This window comes from Mastacembelus armatus, chromosome 21, assembly GCF_900324485.2.
Source record: "Mastacembelus armatus chromosome 21, fMasArm1.2, whole genome shotgun sequence".
NCBI classification, from domain to species: Eukaryota; Metazoa; Chordata; class Actinopteri; order Synbranchiformes; family Mastacembelidae; genus Mastacembelus; species Mastacembelus armatus.
In genome coordinates, this window is record NC_046653.1 from 22,429,245 (window position 1) to 22,453,041 (window position 23,797).

The 23,797-nt window shown below is 42.3% G+C and overlaps 1 protein-coding gene across 1 annotated transcript; it reads left to right on the forward strand.

Moving 5' to 3' along the window:
* Nucleotides 1-23,767, forward strand: LOC113123432 (aryl hydrocarbon receptor-like). The gene is made up of 11 exons (XM_026295494.1): nucleotides 1-50; nucleotides 2,311-2,498; nucleotides 13,596-13,705; nucleotides 17,808-17,897; nucleotides 18,588-18,720; nucleotides 19,380-19,513; nucleotides 19,720-19,922; nucleotides 20,066-20,175; nucleotides 21,097-21,238; nucleotides 21,514-23,101; nucleotides 23,544-23,767. The coding sequence occupies exons 1-11, from the start codon at nucleotides 10-12 to the stop codon at nucleotides 23,691-23,693; spliced, it is 2,889 nt and encodes a 962-aa protein (XP_026151279.1). The 5' UTR covers nucleotides 1-9; the 3' UTR covers nucleotides 23,694-23,767.
* Nucleotides 23,768-23,797: the final 30 nt, after the last annotated feature.

Consider the following 23,797-nt stretch of genomic DNA (forward strand, 5'->3'; position numbering starts at 1 on the left):
AGGGCCGTCATGTATGCAGGACGCAAGAGGAGAAAACCGGTCCAGAGAGCGTGAGTTTATTTTTATTTCACTGTCAGTTCCGGTGGTTCTGACTCCAAACAGCCTCGTATTAAAGTCTAGATTTGACCAGGCGGGTCTGGATGAGCTGTGATGTCTCCAGACGCACCTGCGCTCAGTCTGAGCACTTTAGAAAACATTTATTTTCTGGGTCATTCGCGCGTATTTGCGCACACGGAGACTTGAAGTCACATTTAATTCATCGTCTGAAATCTCGGAGTAAAAATATATAAACAACATTCAACAAATCTTAGTCATTTCTTAATGAAGTCATTTTAATTCTTTATTTCTTTATTGCACATGTGAGGTGTTAAATATTTCGCTTCATACTGAGGCTCATTGTTCAAATATATATATAAAAAAATATATATATATATAAAAAAATATATATATATACATTCATAGGGGACATTTTTTCTATTCGCGGTTTTTTTAATGGCTGTGGATTATTGCGGGCCTGCAACTGCGGCCTGATTTTAACCCACGACGATCCTCTGCCGTTGATTTGTATTTATGAAGCTACTTTGGAAAATTCTGCAAATAATAGTAAAGAAATTTACAAATTTTTCCAAATCTTACATCATGCAATAGCTTGCACCTTTTCTGCTTAAATGCCCTTCACAGATGAATATATATATATATATATATATATATATATATATATATATATATATATATATATATATATTTACCTGTTTCTTTGGTGGTTTGGGATGTTTAAGGCTTCTTAAAATAGGAACAGTAATTAAAGTCTTCTAAAAATGTTTTTCTCCATAAACAGCAGCTCTAACAGTCCAGATGAGACTGCAGTGACATGTGAGTCATGCAAACTGAAGCCTGTTCCTTCAGTGTTTTAAGTGTCAGGAGGGAAAATATTTAGCCTGATGAAGCCAAAGCTTTGATTAGTTCTTTCTGATTGTGTGTGACTGACTGGTGTTGCTGCAACAGGCTGTGTGTAAATATCTTTTAATGCAATTTATGAATCTACGAGTGAGACAGTCTCCCATTAAAAATGTTTGAATCAGGGAGAATTTATTGGAATAAACTGATCTGCAGTCAGTGCATGAGTGAAGATGCTGAGATCAGGTTTTCAGCAGACCAGGAGCAGACTGGAGTTTTGCTTCACGACAGGGCTTTTCTGTCTCTCACAGAAATCAATTGATCTCTGATGATTTTTATAATTTTTCTTACTGGTTCCAGTTTTCCCAGTCTGATGATTTATTGTTTTAATCTTTTCTGCCTTTACTGTGTTTCCTATTATCTGTCTGCACTTAGTGAATCTCATTCAGACTGACTAAATGTTGGCATCACTTTGTGTCTGGACACTCACTTAGACAAGGGATAATTATATGGCGTCTTTTATATTGAATATTCATCTACTATTATAAATGATAATAACTTATTATTAGGCAAAAACACGCACAGAGAAAGACCAACGCTGCGGGTCAAGTGCAGTGACGTCCCATCGCTGACGTGCAGTGTAAACAGATCATCCATCCATCCGCCCTGATGCTCTGATAAAACGTGACAGTGTCAGTGTGTGAGTTAGGAGCCGCCACAGCAGCTTCACTGTACACTGTCACCCCATGTCGCTTTCACTCCGGCAGCATTTTCCGTTTGTGTTCAAATAATTTTAGAGGGTTTCAGTTTTGATAAATAAAAGCTGTGATCCAAATGTGCACCGACACGCAGCGTAGGATTAGAGGCTCCATCAACACAAGGTTGCAAATTTAATCCGAGTTATTCAGTTTTTTTTTTCTGATCTTGTTAGATGTTATTTTACGTTAGTGATGTTTGTAAACAAAGTATATGTGGCTTATATTTTCTTTTTTTCATTAAATGTTAACATATGAAACTATACCTGCAAATAATGTGCTCAGAAATATTCATTTGATCCTGACTATATTAAACATAAGAGAAAAAGAAATGACTGAGGAGTAGACACCACACGAGCACATAGTAATATATTTAGGTATTGGCAGGGAAATACGTCTTCATTTTGTACAGTACAGTGAACATACTGTAAGTATAAAGTTAGACATTTTAAGGCTTCTGAAGAGACATTATTTTCCTAATTTTAAGCCAATAGAAATGAGGAAATCTAACTTTGGGTTTTATTTTTTATCTCATTTATAAATACTGAATTAAATTTATTTGGGAAATTACAGAACAAACGTATATGGTCTAGAATAAGAGTCTCAAACAACAGAGCGAGGTTTCTGTTGTGACCTCTTCGTTTATATTGGTCGTCAGGGTGAAGCCAGCACCGGCTGAAGGGGCCAAGTCCAACCCGTCCAAACGGCATAGGGACCGGCTGAATGGGGAGCTGGAGCGCCTGGCCAGCCTGCTGCCTTTCCCTGAGGAGGTCACCACCAGTCTGGATAAGCTCTCCATCCTGCGTCTGAGTGTCAGCTACCTGCGAGCCAAGAACTTCTTCTCTGGTAAATGTACTGAATTAATTCTGTCTAACGTCATTGCTGCACTGACTCTTGGTGTTTAGAGCTGCGGTCAAAGGTCATATGTAGCCCCAAGCTTATTTGCTGTGGCTGGAGATACTGTGTGTTGTCATGCTGTTTCTAATATCATCCTATTCTGCTGTTTGGCATTAGGTCGACTCTTTGCTCATCTGTTTCCTGGTAGTGGCACAGTTTTGGGGAAATCATGTTTGCTGTTAATGAGTCATGTGTCCAGCACAGGCAGGTCTGCAACGTGTTTAGCTTAGCTTAGCACAAATACTGAAAGCAGGGGGAACTGTTAGCCCAGCTCGATGCTGAGTGGATATAGTCCAAAGCTGCCTTCTTCACATTTGTATCTGCCTTATTGAACAGCAGTGGAGGTTTTAGAGGCTTTCGGCCTTTGTGTTAAGCGAACCTGCTCGTTCTTGTCTCCAGACATCTCACTCATCACCTTGCCAACCAGAGATGTGCAGGCCACCACACGAGAGAAAAGACACCAGCCACCACCTTATTCACATGATTTCATGCCCAGCAGAGGCCCTCAATATTTCATCGGCCCATGTTTGTATGTCTCTGTGGGTGCGACACCTCTTATTTGAGGATTAGCAGTCCTTGGTGTCTGTTAAAACTGTACGGTGAAATTTCGGGATGAGCTGCCACTGGATGGATGTGTACAGCTTTGTCTGCGTTATCTAAGAGTGAAAATGTTATTTTAGGTGCTGATCGTTCAGAGAGAGTGCTGCAATGCAGCCGTCAGATGCTCTTGAAGCATGAATAATAGAGAGAAACCCCAGAGTTTAAAGAATTTATGAAATGGAGGCAGAGCGATGTTTGTTTAAGGCAGCGGCTTTTTGAAATGGCTGTTTGGGCTGAGATGGAGAGGATACAGCATGAGTGATATGAGTGTGTGTATCAAATGCAGCCTTATTTTTGTTGTGTGTGTCGTGTTGGTTCACATGTTGAGGCTCTTGCTGCCTTGAAGAAACGAAATGAAGCCTGTGCTCAGCATTTCTTTCTTCTGTTATGCCTGGGTTAGGAAAAGTTGGGTTATATTTAACACGTGGAAGTGTTCACTTGTCAGAATGAATTATTGATAATCAATTTCAGTGCCAATAGGTCAAAGTATAGCCTATAGAAAAGCCCTCTTGTCTAAGGGTATTAGCCTACTTCCTGGACAGTCTCTAAGTAATTAACAAGCTCAGGGCTCACATTAAAGAAGCAGGCCCACGGAGGGAAAGCTCTGGGGACTCCGAGGGCCCTGCGCTCCGGGCTGCGTCTGTGGTCAGCCATAATTTGTTGTATGTAAACAGCACAAATGCTGTCAGAGGCGTCCGAAAGCTGGTGGTTTGAGGAGCGATTACTTAGCTGCAGTCTGCTGTGGGAACGCTGCCATCGCTTCAGCTTCGCTCTCCTGTTGCTGTTACAGAGAGACCCACTCTCATGAAGTATTAACGTGATTCAGAAAAGCTTTGTGCTGGCTGGGGGTACAGTTTTCTTCCTGGATACTGGGTCTCTGTTTAAAAATCATTTCATCGATTCATTAAAATTAGTTTTACTCAGTCAAGGCTGTGTGTGCAATTGAATATGTCTTAGGGGATGGACAAAGCCCCAGCAGAGCCCAGTTAATCTGGCTGACAGTATTATCCAGCCCAGCTGCCATTTCTGTTATTGTCTGGAGCTGTAATGGACTCGTCACTCTCTGATGGTCTGAAGAAAGGGGAGTTAACTCTCTTACAACCGATAATGCTGGGATCACCCCACCCTCAGCACGAACCATCCCCACAGCTGTTGTCTCCTTTTGGATCATTGACGTGTGACAACAGTTTTGTGGTGGTTAATGAATGAAATATGGGAATGTGCCTGTTTCCTATGAGAAAAGCTGGATCATGTCATTTCCTGTCCCTGAAGGTGCTGTGGCCCGAGGACTGCTCATGTGTGCTCTGTGTCGCCCTGGAAGCTTCATGCCACATTACTGGTGGTTTTCTAACTTTTGTCTCAGCTCTACACTGAAAGGCCACATGCAGCGTTTCCAGCAGTTAGCAAGGTCCCCGAAAGTTTGGTGAGAAGGATCAGTGATCCTACGCTAGTCAATAGTCGTCTGCTCTGTTTTTGTCCACGTGTAGTGTCAGATTTTCAGTCGGTGTTTGAAGCTTTTGTCCAGACTCAGACATATGTCCACAACTAGCGTCCAGATTTCCATGAAATTTGCTACAGATCCTTTCAATTATTCAGTTACTTGATAGTTTTCCGCTTCCAGGCTCATATGTTGCACTGAACAGTTTTATACTGGAATAGTTTCTTGAAAACTCATGGCCAGATTTTCCGAGCACCTTCATGCTCTCAGAGGATGAACTTTTTATTTGTTCTTGTCAACTTCAGGAAACATTTCCATTTATTTTTGCAGGCCTGTCGCTGGTCACATAGGCCCACATGATAAACAGGACTGCTGTTCTAAACACCATATTTTACATCCTGAAGGTGTCCTGTTGAGTTTTCAAACATGATTACTGTTTTCATTTTGTTTGCATCTTCTGCTCACACGCAGTCTCTGACATGCAGGGAGCATTCACTATAACAATAAAGGAAAAAACTCATTATTCAAACATAAAATGTCAGCAGATGTTCTAGTAAACAATGGGCACCATAACAAAGAAAACAAAAACAACTTCTCCACCAGACAACATCAAAACCTGAAGGAGGGAAGGATCAAAGAAAAAGCATCTCTGGATCCTGAACTGCTGATGTTTGAAGTCTATATATGTTATATACTGTTCATCTAGTGTTCACTGCAACCCTGACAAGATCCTGGATAACCCAACTAAGCCAATAAGAGCTGTCCTGTGTTTCTTGGAAGAGCTGATTGTGGTTTTTCTTGTTTCCCTGCCCTCTTCATTCAGCCCTCATCCCTCCTGGTCTCCTCTTCTTTTCTAGGAAGGTTCAGTGATTTGCAGAAACGGGCTTCAGGAATCAAACCTGCCATCACATGGCTACTGTTGCATAATCCGTGCTTTCTCAGATGCATGCCAGATGAGCACTGCTGTGCTCAGAGCTCCAGTTAACTCTGGTTATAGGTCATAGACCAGAGTTTAACCTTCCAGTTAACTGTAACTCTGAGACGCAGTTTAGTGTAAACATAGATGGAGATTAGGAGAAACGGTCCCTTTGCAATGGATTCGCTTTTACTTAAGTTGTGATGACCTGCAGAAATCAGTAGTTTCATATGAACAATATCAACAATGATCCCCGCTGTTGTTTTTAGCATCTTTAAGCTCGTACCTTTTGGTTTAATAACTTGCAGATTTGATTTGTGCCATTTCAGCCTCTGCATTTCCAGGCAGCACCGACTAAACTCACTGTCCACTACCTGCCCACCACCAACCAGACACAGACACAGACGTTAGGCACAGTTAGTGATGCTGAACACTGTGGTTGGTTAAGACCAAATCTGAGCTAAATAGAAATATTTGCCTTAAATTGATCAAAGTATCCAAGTGGATATTTTCTATTAGCAAAACCTTTAAAGCCTCCAACACTGTTGACAGTAAACAGGATCTTATCAAGGTGCAGACAACACAGAAAATGTTTCCACTGTGAGAAACTGAACAGAAAAATACAGCATCTTTAAATATGTTCCCATAATTCAATGTAGTTTTATCATCTTGCATTGGATTCAAACCTTTGTATTTTTCAACTGTTTACCCACTGTTGTTGATTAAATAGACAAAAACAACAAACCCCACTCGACCATACAAACATTAAAATACGTTCCCCAGTTTGCAAACACTGGGACTAATAAAAGACAGAATGCCTGATGTCTGAAAGCAGAAGAGGCCAAGATTTCTCAGTTTGATGACAATGAATGTAAACAGCACACACTCAATTGACCCACCACATTAAATATCAGTCAGAGCAGCAGTTCAGTAACATATATCTGGCTGCTGCTGCTGCTGCTGCTGCTCTGGGCTTGGTTACGTAAGCTGCTATGAAAGTCTTGTGACAAGCCGTGATACCCATTTCTGTTTTGCCCTAAATGAGGTCGATGGTTTGTCATCACCGCCTCTCCCTCCTGTTCATCAGTCTGCAAACAAATGAAAGGCAGAGATATGGGGGCTACATGATCAGCAGTGGGTCTCCCCCCTCGTGACGGCCCTCCCTCCCTCTACTCGTCCATCCCCAACATAGATTTTCCCCATCCCCCAACCCTGTGGGTCACGATACAGCACTGAGAGGAATGTAGGCTGCCAAAGGTAAAAACTCGTAATTCGGACTCCGCCCCCCCAACACACACACACATATGTTCTTTGGGTCATTTCTCATTACCAAATATGAAGCCATGTGATTGAAAAACCTCAGAAGACACACGGTGCATGCTCCCCCTGTGCATTAGTGGCCTCATGTTCACGTACATCACGTGCTCATTTCCTGCTGTTTTCAGGGAGCGAAGAGTTGAAACGTTCTATATTTACCCGCTGCCATTCACACTATGGTAGAATAATTAACGCACAAACACACTCACAAGATGCATGCGGCGTACTGCATGTGTGCATGCTGACACACACGTCCACCCTCTTCCTCTGTGTCCTGCTCAGAGCAGGGATGTAGAAACATAATTACTGCTGTGCAGAAGGGGAACATGGCTTGTTAACTTTCTGAGGTTCAGATCTGTGTTTGTGTTTAGTGGCTGCACACGACGACATGTTGTGCTTTGACATCCTTAATGCAGATTAGACAGATTCTATGATCTTATTTTTAATGCTGCCCTGTTTGCATTAGAAAACGAGTATTAACACATGACCCTGAAACGCAAAGAAGTAGAAAAAGTGAAGGCAGCAGCTGCGTCTGCTGTTGAATGAACAGCGGAGTCGGAGTTTAGCTTAAAGAGAAATGAATTAATTTCATGTTGTGATTAGCTGGTTGAATCGCTGTACACAGTTTGAATCCCACCACACAAAGCTGCAACACAAACACACACACACACACACAGGATTGCTCTTAAAACTACTGAGCTCTCTCCATAGCTTTATTACTGACATCCTGACCTGCTTTGCTGATTAACATGTGAGTGTGAAGATTAACACCTGAGCTAGGCAAAGGGTTTAGTGTGTTGCAGTGAATTTAGACTTGAGGGTTGATGCTGAAACAAAAACTGAGGCTGATTTTACCGAAGATGATGAAATGCAGATTTTTTTTTTTTTTAATAATTTGAAAAGAAGGAAGCTATTGTTATTATTTTTTTTTAAGTTAAACCTCTTGTTGCCCAAATGCTATACAATATGTAATGGATTTGAAATTCTAACAATATATAAATGTACAGTGAGTTTGACAAAAAAACTCACTGTACATTTTCTGAAGTTTCTGAAAAACTGAAACTTAATGATCCACTTTGTTGTTTTGTGTGTGGATGTTCTTTGGTTTTGTTTGGTATGGTATGCTTGTCATATGAGAGTCATATAACTGAAACATATTGTCTCACACTCCTCCATAAAGACTAGCCTGTGGCACCGACGGGCAAAGATATATGGTAATTCTGTACTTTTGTGATAATTGCTGGATCTGAGTTGGCACCTAGATGTCGTAAAATGCAGTAGAAACTCAGACTCCTGGACAGTCAGTGAAAACTCTGCATCAGTGCGATGTGATTGACCTTTTCAGCCACTAAAGGAAACTTACTTTGCTCTGGTTCTCGCTCCTTGCAGCCTGAATCAGCCCTGATCCAAAATAAACTGCGGTTCTCCCCCTGCTCCACCAAGGACTTACTATGCAGTTAATGCTCTTCAGACATAGTTAGTGCTCTTTCTATTGTCAGCCCATATGACCTGGCAGCAGAGACATTATACAGTATGTTAAAATCTTAGTGCTATATCTGCTTTTCACTTACTGACTGTAAAAGGCAGCAGCAGTGCATTATGCATAATGTATCATAACATTTGACTTTTTATCTTGATTGCTCTGTTATGCAACTTATAGTATATAACATCACAGTATGAATCTGTTCTACACAGCTCCATCCATCCAAACTCCACCACCACCAAGACAGAGTGCCACTCTGGTTTTAGCAGCAGCACTTTGCTGTTAAGTAACGTTTTCAGTCTTTGCTCTGATTGGTTGCGAACCCTTTAAGTCTCTTCTGGCAGCGTTGTGTGTGTGTGTGTGTGTGTGTGTGTGTGTGTGTGTGTGTGTGTGTGTGTGTGTGTGTGTGTGTGTGTGTGTGTGTGTGTGTGTGTGTGTGTGTGTGTGTGTGTGTGTGTGTGTGTGTGTGTGTGTGTTGTTATTAACGGTACATGGCAGCCTGCAGTGACGCTCTGGAAGGAAGCCAAGATGAGATGCAGGGATTGGGCAGGAAATTGAAACGGCCCAAGCACAGAACATCCTCACTAATCCTGTTGTAAATAGCATCATGGGACAAATTGAAAGTGGTCAAATATTTGATAAATATTTGCACTGTGGTAAATGTTTGTTTTTTTGTTTTTTTTGGGTCTCAGCCTCCACCAAAACCCTCTGTGAGATAAAGCCCAGCATGCTCGGCTGAGGCTTGGCTTTCTGAGAAGCAGCGTCAGTAATCTTTCTGCTGGAGGGCCTGGGATGAAGGCTGGGACCCGAGCCAAGCTGGCCTCTGGGTCACAATTCCAGGACAGAAAGATTTGTTTTCTGAAGGTGTGGACAACTGGACTTCATTTGTTTTGGCAGGTCTATTTGGTTTTGAAAATCTGTCTTCCAAAAAGTAACATTCATAGTTTTGGAAGACATGAAGTTGCACCCTGCATTACGTCCACTCGGTGTGTGCCATGACCTTCAGTGGGTGGACGGTTGATGTACAAAGTGACTTTGACACCAGATACTGGCGACCTGCATCCCCTGCGTGGTTAGCTCTGAGATACTAAAAATATCTTGGTTAAATCTGAATTGTCTTTTTCAGTATTTAACCAACATGACAATTCTCCTCATTTGAGAATCTGAAGGGTTGTGGAGGCTCTGGGTTCTGTCTCGTGTTTGCCGCAGAAATTTCAGGCTTGCATGAACAAGCTCAGTGCTAACAGAGGGCAACTTTATTTCACGTTCTGCTCATGCCAGCATGGAATAGTTGAGTTTATAGGGCACAGCGAGAAATACATTTTCAAAGCTTGTGTCGTAACATAAAGGGAGTGAAAGGTTGTGGATTCTTCTGAAGCTCAGAGATAGTTTACTGTTATGTCATATGTTGGATAGATAAGTTTTACTTCATGCCTGTTTCATATTATCCTCATTTTTATAAAGGCATGTAAAGTAAAACCCAGCTGGTTTCGGTACCACCACCTGTGGAGATAAAACTGAGGAAGTCATGAGAGATTTATAACTTTTGATGAATAATAATTTGGTTTTACCTCCATAATATCTTCCAGAGACAGTGCAGTGCAAAAGAAATCCCTCCTTCTGTTCAGCTGAACACTGAATAGAGTGACAAACTGCCTGATTTTCAGGTTCACTGCCCATTTGTCAGGTTTGATCGATCAGATACGTTGGCCAATGGCCAACATGGGGCATAGTGAGAAGAAAAAATAAAGCACACTATGTCTGCACAGGGTTGGCCATGCTCAGGGCTGCAGATGCTGCAGGTTTCACCCTGTTAGATTCAGACTTCTGGTGTCTTCAGAGCAGTGATAGTGAAACATATTTGGTCACTCACACTTAAATTTAACCAATATCATCTAATAGACTCTTGATGTTGTTAACGCAGGAAACTCAAAGTCATTCATCTCATCATTTGCTAGAAAAACCCTTTAACTCATGTCAAAATATTAACTCAAGTTATATTTGAAGGCTCAGTTTGAGGTTTATAAATGAACTGTGGATAGAAAATACCCAAATATTTTTAACTATTTGAAACAGAAATACATTTGCAAAGTTGTTGCTTTTTCTTTTCGTCAGATGTGATTGCAGGTGCAGGTCACTTGTTGTGTTCATACAATACAATACAATCACTTCTGTTTTCTAGTGTTGATAGAGCTGTTTGGAAGTAACTAGACCTCTTTTTGGGATGAGTGAATAAAAACATGTAATTCTTTAAAAGCAGCAAACAAAGCAGTCTGAGCCAGAGACTGCACATTAGTTATAATCCTGCACTGTTAGTGGCTCAGAGTGAGCCTGTGCTAGTCGGCGGTAAGCCTGCAGCGGCTGGAAGTGGCCAAATTGCAGATACAAGACCCTGGAATAATATAATTAGTCATAATGTGCCCGTGTGTCTGTGGTGGTTACAGGTTAGAGGTGTGTCAGTTTCTATCAGAGATTGAGTTAAATCCGCTCACTGTCACACCAGAGTCTCACAAATGTCTTTATAATGAGTCCATGTAATGTCATTATCACAAAATAATTCGTTCATTTGGAGATCGAGACCTGGGGATGTGTGGGAGGAAAGCGTGTTGGGAAGAGATTATCTGACGGTCACAAGTAAATAAAACTTTCAGATCTTTGGCTGCACTTTGGCTTCTCATGTTTGTCAAAACATAAAGACAAATACTTTTCCAGTGATGGGTCAGGAAGGTACTTTTTTTATTTGTGTATTTCTGTACTTAATATTACAGACATATGTATTTTGTTTTGCCATTTAGTACATAAAGAAAACATACATTATTATTTTCCTAAGAAATATATTATCATTTAGTCATTATTAGTCTTAAAAAATCACATTACAGTCAAACTGTATGTTACAGGAAATACCAGCTAATCTTTGTAAATGTCTAAATTTAAAGCAGTGAGTTGTTTTTGTGTATTTGATGGTTATACATTTTATTTTCCACTATCGTCAGAAAGTCATTTTCAATAATAAATGAACGACATGTTGTTTTAATTTTGTCTTATTATATTTGTTAGTTAATGATGAAGACAGAGAGCAAACAAAGAACCAAGAAAGTTTTGATCCAATGATAAACAACAAAAACCAACCAGTGTCAGTTCACTCTCGTATGTTTATTTACTTTTTCTGTGTTTTATCAAAGCCATTTCATTGTTTCCATCTTTTCCAGCTGTGTTTAGCTCCTGCATTTACAAACATTTGCGGGTCGACCAAAATTAGCACATGCACACCAGTATGTTGGATCATGTGACACATTGGTCTCAGCAGCCCTTCTAAATGTTGATCTGTCTGTACGGGGGCGTCCAACCAAAGCTTCTTCTGGTGCAAAGGTACGAACCACATCAGACTCCACACATGCTGGTCTGTGTCTGCTCTGATGCTGGAGCACAGACCCCTACCAATCACCCCCCACCCTCTTTGTTAACCCACTTTGCAGGCAACAAAAGATCTGACCCAAAACCCAGTGACCCAATCATGTCATACTTTGCCTTCAAGGTTAAAGTTCATCACAGGCCGCAGCACAGAGCTCCTGCAGGGATCACAGATGAATGTGCTTGGCCACTGCTCTCTTTCTCAAGATGTCACCACAGCTCATCGTCCAAAATCAATGATGAATATCACAGTGTGGACTTTTCAGCATTTAAACCATTGATTTTATGTAGGACAAAGATCTTTGTAGAATAAATAAGAATTGCTCTTAATACAAGCTATATGCATGACCAAAGCTTTACAGAACGGAGCATTGCTTCAGTGATGTGTGAGGGTACCAACACTTTAGCCACATCTGCATTTTGTGGGATTTTCTGTGGGGGTTTCCCTCCCACAGTCGAAACACCTGGAAACATATCACAGGTTGATCAGTGACTCTAAGGTACCCGTAGGTCTGAATGTGAGTGTTGGTCTCTCTGTGATAGACTACTGATCTTTCCCGGATGTACCCCGCCTCATGCCTACATTAGATGGGGCTGGCTCCAGCCTCCTGCAGGATATGTGGTGTAGATCATGGATAGATGGATCTGTGTTACTGTAAAAACTTAGAATAAGCTTAATCTACAAAATTTTCAGTCCAGTCTTTTCATCCTCTGAATACAAGAACAACACGTATGTCATGACCATCGCTGTGTACGTGAGCAGTCGTTCGCCTGCTAACATCCCCACTCGCCTTCAGCACCAGATCTGTGTGGAGGAACATAAATCCCATTAGGAGGAGAACAGCTGGGGCCACGCAGCCAATGAGTGATAGGGAGGCGAGGGTGGGGGGCGGAGGGGGAGGGGCTCGAGCTGAGCTCAGCAAGCAGCATAAAGTGCAAATATAGTGACGCCTGAAGCTTTTTCTCCAGTAGCTTTCTTCTCTCATCACTGTGGAGCCTGCACACACAAACGCACCTTCATAAATGTTTGGAGCTTTTCTCTAGTACAAATCTCTTTTTGTCCTGAAGACATTTGTATTTTTTATTTCTTGTTTGCATGTGCAAAAATGATCATACTTGCAAAATCAACCATAAGAAAATATCTTTTTTTTTTTTTTTTTACTCTTACATAAGCTGCAGTATGGAAGTAAGACAATATATCATGTTTTATTTGTAATATGGACTATGCATGAACAAATATATTTTTCATTTTGATTGCCAAAGTCAGAAGAGTGTGTTATTCTATATATTGATATTATCTTTGTTTGGAGTCCTCTCTTGTTATTAAACTCCAATAAGACAATCCACATAGGCTTCTTTTGGATTTGGAAGGGGGAGGGGTGCAAACAACAGACACAAGCTGATGAAAATGTATTACGTGTGTTAACCGTGTTTTATAGCTGCAGGTCTGAGAAGTGTATAATTATTTTCATTATTCATTAATTTCCTAAAACACTTTTAAACACCTTGTTGTGTCCAACCAAGTCTCAGCATCAGAAAATATTCCCTTTATGATGATTTAGTAACTAACGAGTTCACTGATTTTCATTTAACTCTCACTAAGCAGTTTATACTGAGAGTAGTTAAGTATAACCAGGACAGTATATCCAGCTGTGCACAGTGAATTTGTTGTACATTTCTGTGTATTATAGCAGCCATCAGGACTTTCAGATGGCATGTAATGAATGTTTAATGAGCTGGGATCAGGCATGCATGCAGCGTCTCCACATACTGAACATAAGGAAATCTGACAGTCACAGCGGTGCTTTGCAAACATTATCACAGGACTAAAGTCCGTCTGCTTCTCCTCACCTCCACCTCCCTGTGTATCTCTCCCTACAGTTGCTCTGAACAGTCGAAACGGAGCGTCTCCATCCGGTGGGAAAGATGGCGGCAGTAAAGCATCAGCCGGGGTGGAGACCAAGATCCCAGAAGGGGAACTTTTGCTCCAGGTATTCACTGTTATTTTCCTTCTGTTTGTATCCACAGTATTTTTTTTTTTATCTTTAAGAAACTTTAACATGTGAATGTTTAATATGCAGAGCGACACTGGACAACTGTGCTGAAGTTGATTTGTGTGTGTGTGTGTGGACTGCTCTCACGTTTGCTGTGTTTTTTTTTTGTTTTTTTTTCTTCCTGACAAGTGACCAGAATCTATTTAGGCCAATGACAGAGGCTCAGAGGCTCAGGGCAGATTATCACTCAATACGTCTGGCACTGTCTGCTGCGCCCTCAGGAAACATTAGTGCACTGTTTAGTCAAACAAGTCTGCTGCTGAACTGGTGGATTAAACTGGGACTCATCGGAATATGAGTTCTTGGTTTGTTCTAAAAGAATTCTCATTTAATGAATTTATTTTTTCTGACCTTCATTTTATCAGGAAAACCTCTGAGATTAAAAATATCTTTTGACAAGCGTTTCAGACAAGAAGCATAAAAACAAGTAAAAGAGATAAATCTCTGATACTCTGGTCAGTATCTAAGCATGAAAACATTTCAGAGCCCTATAACACACAAAATCAAAAGAAAAACAATAAAAACTTTGACAGATGACAGTTCCTGTAGCAAAGCTTTAAATACGCTCTGAGAAGCCAGTGGTTGTCATTTGTACATTTTAATGCAGGTGAGCAGATATTTGGAGAAGGGTTTGTGATCAGATTTTAGCACCAAGTCCAACAATATGATTAGTCAGGTGATTACAGAGAGTCTGAAACAAATCCCTAAATCCACAGTTCAACAATAAAACGCAAACCAACGCTGAGAGAGAAGATGAAGGTGGCTGTTGAATTTTCAACCTGCTGTTGGTTTGATTAGTTTCAGCTTTAACCTGAATATTTTTGTCTTTTCTCTCAGGCAATTTATTGCTGTTTGGTTTTGGCTTTTAGTTCCAGTTCAGGGAAAAGTTAATGCTACTGTTACCTACTGTTGCTCTGGACTGTTGACCCTAGGTCCTTAAAATCCTCCACCTTCTTCACCTCTACTCCCTGTAACCTCACCGTTCTACTTGAGTCTCTCTCATTTACACACATGTACTCTGTTTTACTGCGGCTAAGCTTCATTCCTCTCCTTTCCAGAGCAAACCTCCACCTCTCTAGATTTTCCTCCACCTGCTCCCTGCTCTCACTACAGATGACAATGTCATCTGCAAACATCATGGTCCACGGAGATTCCTGTCTAACCTCATCTGTCAGCCTGTCCATCACCACAGCAAACAAGAAGGGGCTCAAAGCCGATCCTTGGTGCAGTCCCACCTCCACCTTGAACTCCTCTGTCACCCCTACAGCACACCTCACCACTGTCTTACAGCTCTCATACATGTCCTGCACCACTCGAACATACTTCTCTGCCACTCCAGACTTCCTCATACAAAACCACAGCTCCTCTCTCTGCACCCTGTCATACACTTCTTCCAAATCTACAAAGACACAATGCAGCTCCTTCTGGCCTTCTCTGTACTTCTCCATCAGCATTCTCAAAGCAAATATTGCATCTGTGGTTCTCTTTCTTGGCATGAAACCTTATTGCTGCTCACAAATGCTCACTTCTGACCTCAGCCTAGCCTCCACTACTCTTTCCCATAACTTCATTGTGTGACTCATCAGCTTTATTCCTCTGTAGTTTCCACAACTCTGCACGTCTCCTTTGTTCTTAAAGATGGGCACCAGTACACTTCTCCTCCATTCCTCAGGTTTAGGTATACCCTGAAACACGTCATCCATCTCCCTCAGAATTTTTCCTTCTCTTCTAACTCACATCCTACCTGTGGGGCATAACCACTGACAACATTCAACATCACACCTTCAACTTCCAGCTTCAGACTCATCACCCTATCTGACAATCTCTTCACCTCCAGAACATTCCTAGCAAAATCCTCCTTCAGGATAACTCCTACTCCATTCCTCTTTCCATCCACAGCATGATAAAACAGCTTGAACCCTGCTCCTAATCTATAGGCCTTGCTACCTTTCCACCTGGTCTCCTGAACACACAAGATATCCACCTTTCTTCTCTCCATCATATCAGCCAACTCTCTAGTTTTCCCGGACAAAGTCCCTACATTCAAAGTCCCTACTCTAAGTCCTACACTCCTGCCCTTCCTCTTCTCTCTTTGCCTATGAACATGCCTTCCTCCTCTCCTTCTTCGACCAACAATAGTCCAATTTCCACTGCCACCCTGTGGGTCAACAGCACCAGTGGGGGTCGTTGTTAACCCGGGCCGTGACCGATCTGGTATGGAAGTCATATTTGTGATTCGCATGTTTGATTTGGCTGAAATTTTACATCAGATGCCCTTCCTGACACAACCCTCTGCATTTACCCGGACTTGGGACCAGCACATGATGACACTGGATTGTGCCCCCCTGTGGTTGCATTCTGGGGTGAACTGGAATACTAAGTGTTTTTTTTTGTTGGTTTTTTTTTTAAACTTTTCCATTTGAAAATCTGGTCTTTTTTGGAGTTTCTGGTCACAGTACAGCTTTTTAAGAGGTGACCAACAGGCCTGTGGAGAAAAATCTCTCCTGGTTCGTGGCAGTTTTGTGCACTCTGTGCGGTATTGTATGTGCGATTGAATGAAGACCAATCTCACTGGTTGCCAGATCTGCTGGAGTCATTGATTTTCCAGTCCAGTTCCTCCAATGTGCATCACACTGGCATTCCAGGAGAGGAGAGGAAACAGCCTGCCTGCCAATACCCACCCCAGCAGAGAGGTTTCATTATTATGATAAGACTATGTTTCCCATGTTGTTAGTAATGAGAAATGAAAGCTCATTTGGAGCAGCAGACTCAGTCAGGAGGTGCCTGTTCCACAGGGGCTCTCCTCCTCCTCCTCCTCCACAGGAGAAGAGCTGAGATGAAGAGCTAGTGGTTCAGTTTATTTCTGAACCTAAGTCTGAGTCGGTTTTCTTCTGCTCTTCACATCAGATGTTTGTAAATTATAGAAGAGCTGTCAGCACAGCAATTATTAGAAAACAGAGAAACATGGCAGAATGTTCTGAGATGTTTTAGTTACTAATGAGTATAAACACGTGGAATATTGAATAACCTGCTCTCAGCGTGGACTTACATAAAATTATTACATAAAATATTTAAAGAGCATGATTTTTGACAGTTGTGCAGACTTTGACATCACACTGGGTCTGCTATTACTTTATGTTAGGAGCACAAATTATTTCTAAATTTCTTTAAGAGCGGCTGAAGCCTTTGTATGAAAACAAATGTTAGCATCTGTTTGGTTTTTTGTGAACAACTCAACCTTGACATTTGCGGGAATGTAGTGTGGCAGATAATTATGGTGAGTCACTGGGTATTATCAAAAATAATAACAGCATTAGTCATCACTGCAGCCCCCAGGCTGATTTAGGAAAGACTTGACTTTATAAGTGTGTGTGTGCGTGTGTGTGTGTGTGTGTGTGTGTGTGTGTGTGTGTGTGTGTGTGGTGTGTGTGTGTGTGTGTGTGTGTGTGTGTGTGTGTGTGTGTGTGTGTGTGTGTGTGTGTGTGTGTGTGTGTGTGTGTGTGTGTGTGTGTGTGTGTTTGTACAGTACATGCCTGCTTGTGTATTTGTTTATGAGATGTTCCTGTAGCAGGGGAGGGCATGTGTGTGTTTTGTGAGGTGGAAATGTTGGACCAGCTGAAACAATGAGTATGCTCCATTTCACTTAACATGCTAACTCGTTTTCCTTTCTGCTCTCCTTGTTTCCTTTCCTTTACCTTTTATTTCCTTTCCTACCTTCCCCTTTTCTTTGTGTTTGGAACAATCTGGGCCGTCGTCAGAAAACTCAACTTCCACTCTGTGCAGCAGCTGCAGCTTTGGCTAAGAAATGACAGAAACCTTTGCAATTTGTAAATGCAAAGAGTTGTCAGCTAATGAAACTAGGCTGGAAATGCTGAATATTGAGAGGGTTATACTGGTTCTATACTGGTATATTTTGGTTTCTTTATATGACAGATCAGAACCAGGAATATTTGTGACAAACACTGTGTGACCATCCATGATCCAGCTATAATCACAGCATAAAGAGTGACTGACTGTGTGTCCTGTATTTGACCGACAGGCTCTCAATGGTTTTGTGCTGGTCATCACGGCAAATGGGACCATCTTCTACTCCTCTCACACCATCCAGGATTACTTGGGCTTCCACCAGGTATCGTATCAATTCCACTCTTTTTCTGCACTTGACATCTAACCAGCTCTAATAATTATCTGCGAACACTGGCACCATAAAATGAAGACAGTGTCAGACAACACACCTAGAGTTGAAAAAAAGAATTTTTTTTTTGCAGGTAGTTGTACATGACACAATATTTGACCCATCATGTTTATCATCTAACATAGCCATGGTTTAGTTTCTGCTACATTTTTAAGAGGGTGGACGGGTCTACTGTGACCCATGTGGTACTTGGTGAATCTGCTAGAAGCTGGTCATGGTTGCAGTTGATAGTGGGGTCTATGTGGATGATGTGCGTGCAGCGTCTGCTGAGAGCAGTTCAGGGAGGTGTTTGAGCCATTGGTTTAGACTTCCTGACCTATTTATAGCTTGGCCTTTTGTAGAAACCACCAGTCAGGGCAGCGGGGAGCACTCAGGGGGGCTCATCTGAGTTCACCTGTACTATGGTTTTTGGGACTGATCCAAAAGTAACACCGTTTTTGCAGAGATAGATGTGATGACTACTACTAATACTGCTGCAACTAATAGAAAATACATCATGCTCAGATAACAGCTGTTGGTTATAATGGGTTTACAAATCCAGTACTCCAGTTCTGTTTTTTTTTTTAACCTCTATCCTGTATGTCAGACCCTGTATGTGACCTCTTCCTCATTATTTTTTCTCAGACGGACGTGATGCACCAGAGTGTCTATGAGCTGGTCCACACGGAGGACCAGCAGGAGCTCAGGAGAAACTTACACTGGGCTTTGAATCCTCCTCCTGCCACTGCATCAACCATTAACCAGGACTCCCCCCAAGGTAATCTGTCTGTGTTATTGTCCACACAAAATGTGTTTCTCTAAACCTGCACCAGTATTAAATATTTTGCATTAGTGCAGCTCACAGTCTATGAGTATACATGTTTAGACATTGTATTAGATGGTTAAATACACACGGTTTAGGCATTAAACGGTGAGACCGTCCTCAGGTCAGGTCACATGATCCTTTAATCATCAGTGTGACTTGTGAGGTGAGGCGGTCCCGGAGCTGTATTTGGGTTTTAAGATGCTTATGTTTGTATGCTTTGGTTCTGAGCAGTGTGTTTAGATTAAGACCCACAGCCCTGACACAACTAACCTATTCCTGCGTGTTTGCACTGTCCCCTTTAACTGCAGCAAATGCTGTCACTTCATGTTAAGTCAGAGCTAGTTCCCAGCATCGTTACGTAAGTGCATTTTCTACAGTGGATTTCAGCTGATTATATGAGACAACATTTAAAGTCTGGTGAAGAATAAATACAGTGGGCATAATGATGTCAGGCCAGTGTTTTTACTCTCTACATTTTCACATTATTAAAATGTTCCTCCTTCCTTATGTTCAGCAAACAAATCTGCAAAAACACTGTTAAACAAGGTTTAGCTTCTGTAGTATGGATTATACTTTATATAGTCATTGGTTCATAGTGTTTGTAATTGCAGAGATGGAGCCAGACAAAAACTCATCTTTGGTCACCTACAACCCTGAACAGCTTCCTCCTGAGAACTCATCCTTCCTGGAAAGAAACTTTGTGTGTCGGTTTCGATGCCTACTGGACAACTCCTCCGGCTTTCTGGTAGGTCCCACGTTGAGACAAAAGAGAGAAAACCTGCGAACTAAAGCTTTATTTTCACCAGAGCTGGAGACTTGAGAAATTTGGATTTCTTACTTGACCTGTACCTGTCTGCTGCAAGCAGAGGTTTTTATGGGACTGTTAATTTTTCATGCTATGAATGTCCTAAGACACACCGGTCCACTTCATTTATGTTCCTTAATTTATAGGCTCTGAACATCCAGGGCAGGCTCAAGTTCCTTCATGGACAGAACCAGCGACAAGGAAATGGAGGAAAGGTCCCAGCACAGCTCGCCCTTTTCACCATCGCGACTCCTCTGCAGCCTCCATCCATCCTGGAGATCAGGACCAAGAACATGATCTTCAGAACCAAACACAAGCTGGACTTCACACCCATGGCGTGTGATGCGAAGTAATGACACTGTAACATAGATGTTTAGATAGCTGCCTGTCATCTTAAGATCGTTAATTTTGTGGCTATAAAGCAAGGATTAATGTTATGAAGGAAGACTGTGTCATGGAGAATAATTAGTAGTTTATTGTGTTTTTGCGCAGGGGGAAGATAGTGCTGGGCTACACAGAAGCTGAACTGCGGGTACGAGGATCCGGATATCAGTTCATCCATGCAGCAGATATGTTGTACTGTGCAGAGAACCATGTCAGGAGTAAGTTCTTTCCCCATGTTGTTTCGCTGTAACTGCACATTGGATCCAAAGAGTCTCTGATAAATCCATGGTCCTCCACCTTGGGAAAACTACAACCACACATATACTAACATATACACGTTAAAGACGCCAGTGCTTTTTGAAACACTCAGGGTCTATTTCATCAGACAATCATTTAAAACTAAAACTATGTAAATATGTGAGTTCTGTGAACTGTAGATATGAGACTCTAAACACTTCACCATAAACATTTGTAACAATCAATGTTGCATACACCAACACACCATGTGGCTATTTTAAATTTAGTCCCGTCAAAAAAAAAAAAAAAGTTGAGGATGTCTGGGAAAACCTGGTCAGAGAGTTCAGACGGCTTTCGTAAGTAATCCTGCTGGATTACGGAGCAGATTGAGCAAAGCTGCAGAGCTGCACCAGGAGAGGATAGGGCCCACAAATCCACCGCATGAGCAACACATCAGAGATGATCCATACAGCAGCAGCAGAGCAGAAACACTTCAGAGGTCAGATACGTTACTGACCGTGCTCTACTTACTGCAGCGCACAGGGTCACTGTGGTTTAATCAAGATGTAAAAGCAAGTAGATCTTGTTCACAGAACCACGAACGTTATGTTGAAGCAGGATTTTGTGGCTTTAGTTACTTTAGCTTCCCAACATATCTGTTTCTTAATACTATACAAATGGAAAATCTGCCTCTTTTTTACTTTGATATATAAAATGTCACTTATGTGTCAGGTTCGTAAACATGATCTTACTGCTTCACTGAACTGGATTTACACCTTTGGATGCAAGGTGTGGTCTGCATGGTTTTGGACTGTCATTGCAGATTTCAAGTACTCCAGTAGGTTTATATTAATGTTTCAATAGTGATTAATTTTAACTGTGTTTGGGTTCTATGTTTGTAGTGATAAAGACTGGAGAGAGTGGTCTGACTGTGTTCAGGCTGCTCACTAAGGAGAATCGCTGGAAATGGGTGCAGGCTAACGCCAGACTGGTTTACAAGAACGGCAAACCAGACTACATCATTGCCACCCAGAGGCCTCTTTTGTAAGTTAAGCTACAAGATGTATCAGTTGTATTCAAAGACAGACCAAGCAAACTTTAGATAAAATTCATATATTTTTAAATTCTAAGTTTATATGCTTGACAAATAATAACATCTCCGTAACCTGTTACCCCAGAGAAGGAAGGTTTTTCCTCACGTGTAACCACATATGACACTTGAGATGCCTTTAAAAACCAAATACAGACTGGAAATGTTTACTCTTTGTGAATGAACTGCCCGAGTCTCCAGATGAGAATGATGATTTCTGCCATTACAGGGATGAAGAGGGAGGAGAACACCTGCGTAAGCGCTCCATGCATCTACCCTTTACCTATGCTACAGGTGAGGCCCTGCTCTACCAGTCCAACCATCCCATTGCAGGCTCTAGCCATGAAAAAAACAGCAGTAAGTCAAAGAAGAGTAGGACTGACAGGCTGGTGAAAGATGGCCTAGACCCTGGCTCTCTCCTGGGAGCACTTATGAGCCAGGATGAGTCGGTCTATGTTTGCCAGCCCGCCCTGCAGCCCAAAATGTCATTTCATAGCAGCTTCTTTGAGGAACAAATGGGCTTCTCTGGTCCCAACTCCTCCAGCTTGCTCAGGAGCTGGGATGAGTCAAGCATGGTTGGTCCAGGCGCCCCAGAGCCAAGCACCAGCTTTGACCCGCTGCTGGTCACGCTGGACTCCCTCTCCCTAGAAGGCCAAGGGATTGTGGATGCAGAAGGGGCTGGTTGTTCAAATGGGGAACTGTTTGGAGCTCTGGAAGGACTGGGGGTGAGTGCTGAGGACCTGGAGCTGCTGCTGCTAGATGAGAGGATGATCAGAGTTGAGATGGACCCTGAACATGTGCCCACTTTGGACGACCTGCTGACCAGCGACGAGATCCTTTCATACATCTACGACTCCATAGAGGGAAAAATTGATACCACAGTGCGTGAAGGGCAGGTGCCTTCTAGTACAACCTCTGCAACAGCCACACATGTGTCACTACCTGAAAGCAACCCCACCTCTGACTCTGATCTGCAAATGCAGATTTATCACCATAAGCCTGCCCTGATGGGGCAGGCCCCCATCGTCCAGCTGTCCCAGCAGATGCAACAGCACCTCAGCATGCGGGCAAGTAAAGTGACACATGGCTGGGCCCAGCAGAGTGACCATTTGGTTAGTACAATAATTAATGGAGAGCCTCTGGAGCAGAATGAGTCTGTCCCCGGTGGACAGTGGACGGCCCAAGACATTCTACTCAGTGCAGGGATACAACTGGAACACTTTAACGCACAACAGACTGTTTTAAGCGGCAAGGCCTCGGAACTGGATGGTGAGTTTCACCAGCAGCAGAGTCAACAACCGTATCTCCAGACACAGCAGCAACCCAGGGTGCAGAACCAACTCTCACAGCCATGCAATGCCAAACAGAAGGAAGCCAACCACAATGGATTGTGTGGCATCTCCAGCACAGAGCATCCAGCTGGGAAATCCCAGTGGCAAGACTACGGATTCAGCAAGAGTGTGGACAGCAACCCCTGCCTTGACAACAGCCAAAAACCTCTTATAAACACCTCAGTAGATTCTTGCATAGATTATAGCATGTCTGATATTGACAGTTCGGGTTACGCCATTAGTGGTGGGTTGTTTGCAAGAAGTGGGCAGCAACATGGAGCCGAGTCCACGGTTTCATCCAGCAGGAGCGGACTCCAGCAGGAGCAGATCCCAGTTACTCTGGCTCAGGTCATCTCCAGCCTGTCTCAGTGTTCTCCTCCCAACACCTCCCTAGAGCAGATCCTAGCAGTGGAGAAATCCTGCCAGCAGCTGGACTGTTATGACATGGTGACCTCTGAGATACCTGCTGATCCCAGTCACAGTAAGGTGAGATTGATCTCTCCAAAAAGATTTGCTATATGATTATACATTATCATTATGTTAGTAGTTCTGTTCTTTGTGGCTTGATACAGTAAATAGTGTCTAGTACTTTGGTGTATAACTGCAAAGAAAACTGTATAAATGGTGTAAATGTATTGGTAATGCAGCAGGTGAATGTCAAACCTATTGTCCTGCAGGGACAACAGTTACTACAAACTCATATTGTGCAGTCAAACCTAGTTCATAGTTTCTCAATGTATTTATATCCAATGCACAGTGATGGAGCCATTAAAATTCAGCTTCAGTCTCATACAGATTATATAGAGTCTGTGATTGGATAATTGGTCCAGCCTACTACTTAAACAGGGTTAAAGTCTATATTTGAATTACTGTATTTTTTAATAATACCTCCAGCTTTGTTTTCATGGTGTCCTTTTGCCTTGTGCAGACAGAGAATGGCTACATCCTAAACACTACTTACCCAGAAGGCTGTGCTCTGCCCAATGGGAATAAACCAGCGCCCCCTACTGTCCAGATTCCAGGCCCCGAGACCTTGCCCGGCATTGCCGACCCACCAGCCACCGGCTTCTACCTCTGAGCAGACCAGGAGCAGTCACACAGCAGTACACTGTTAATGGCCAGACACACACACCACCACTTGACCAGCCTTATACATCTAGATACCATAACAAACGAAGCTGC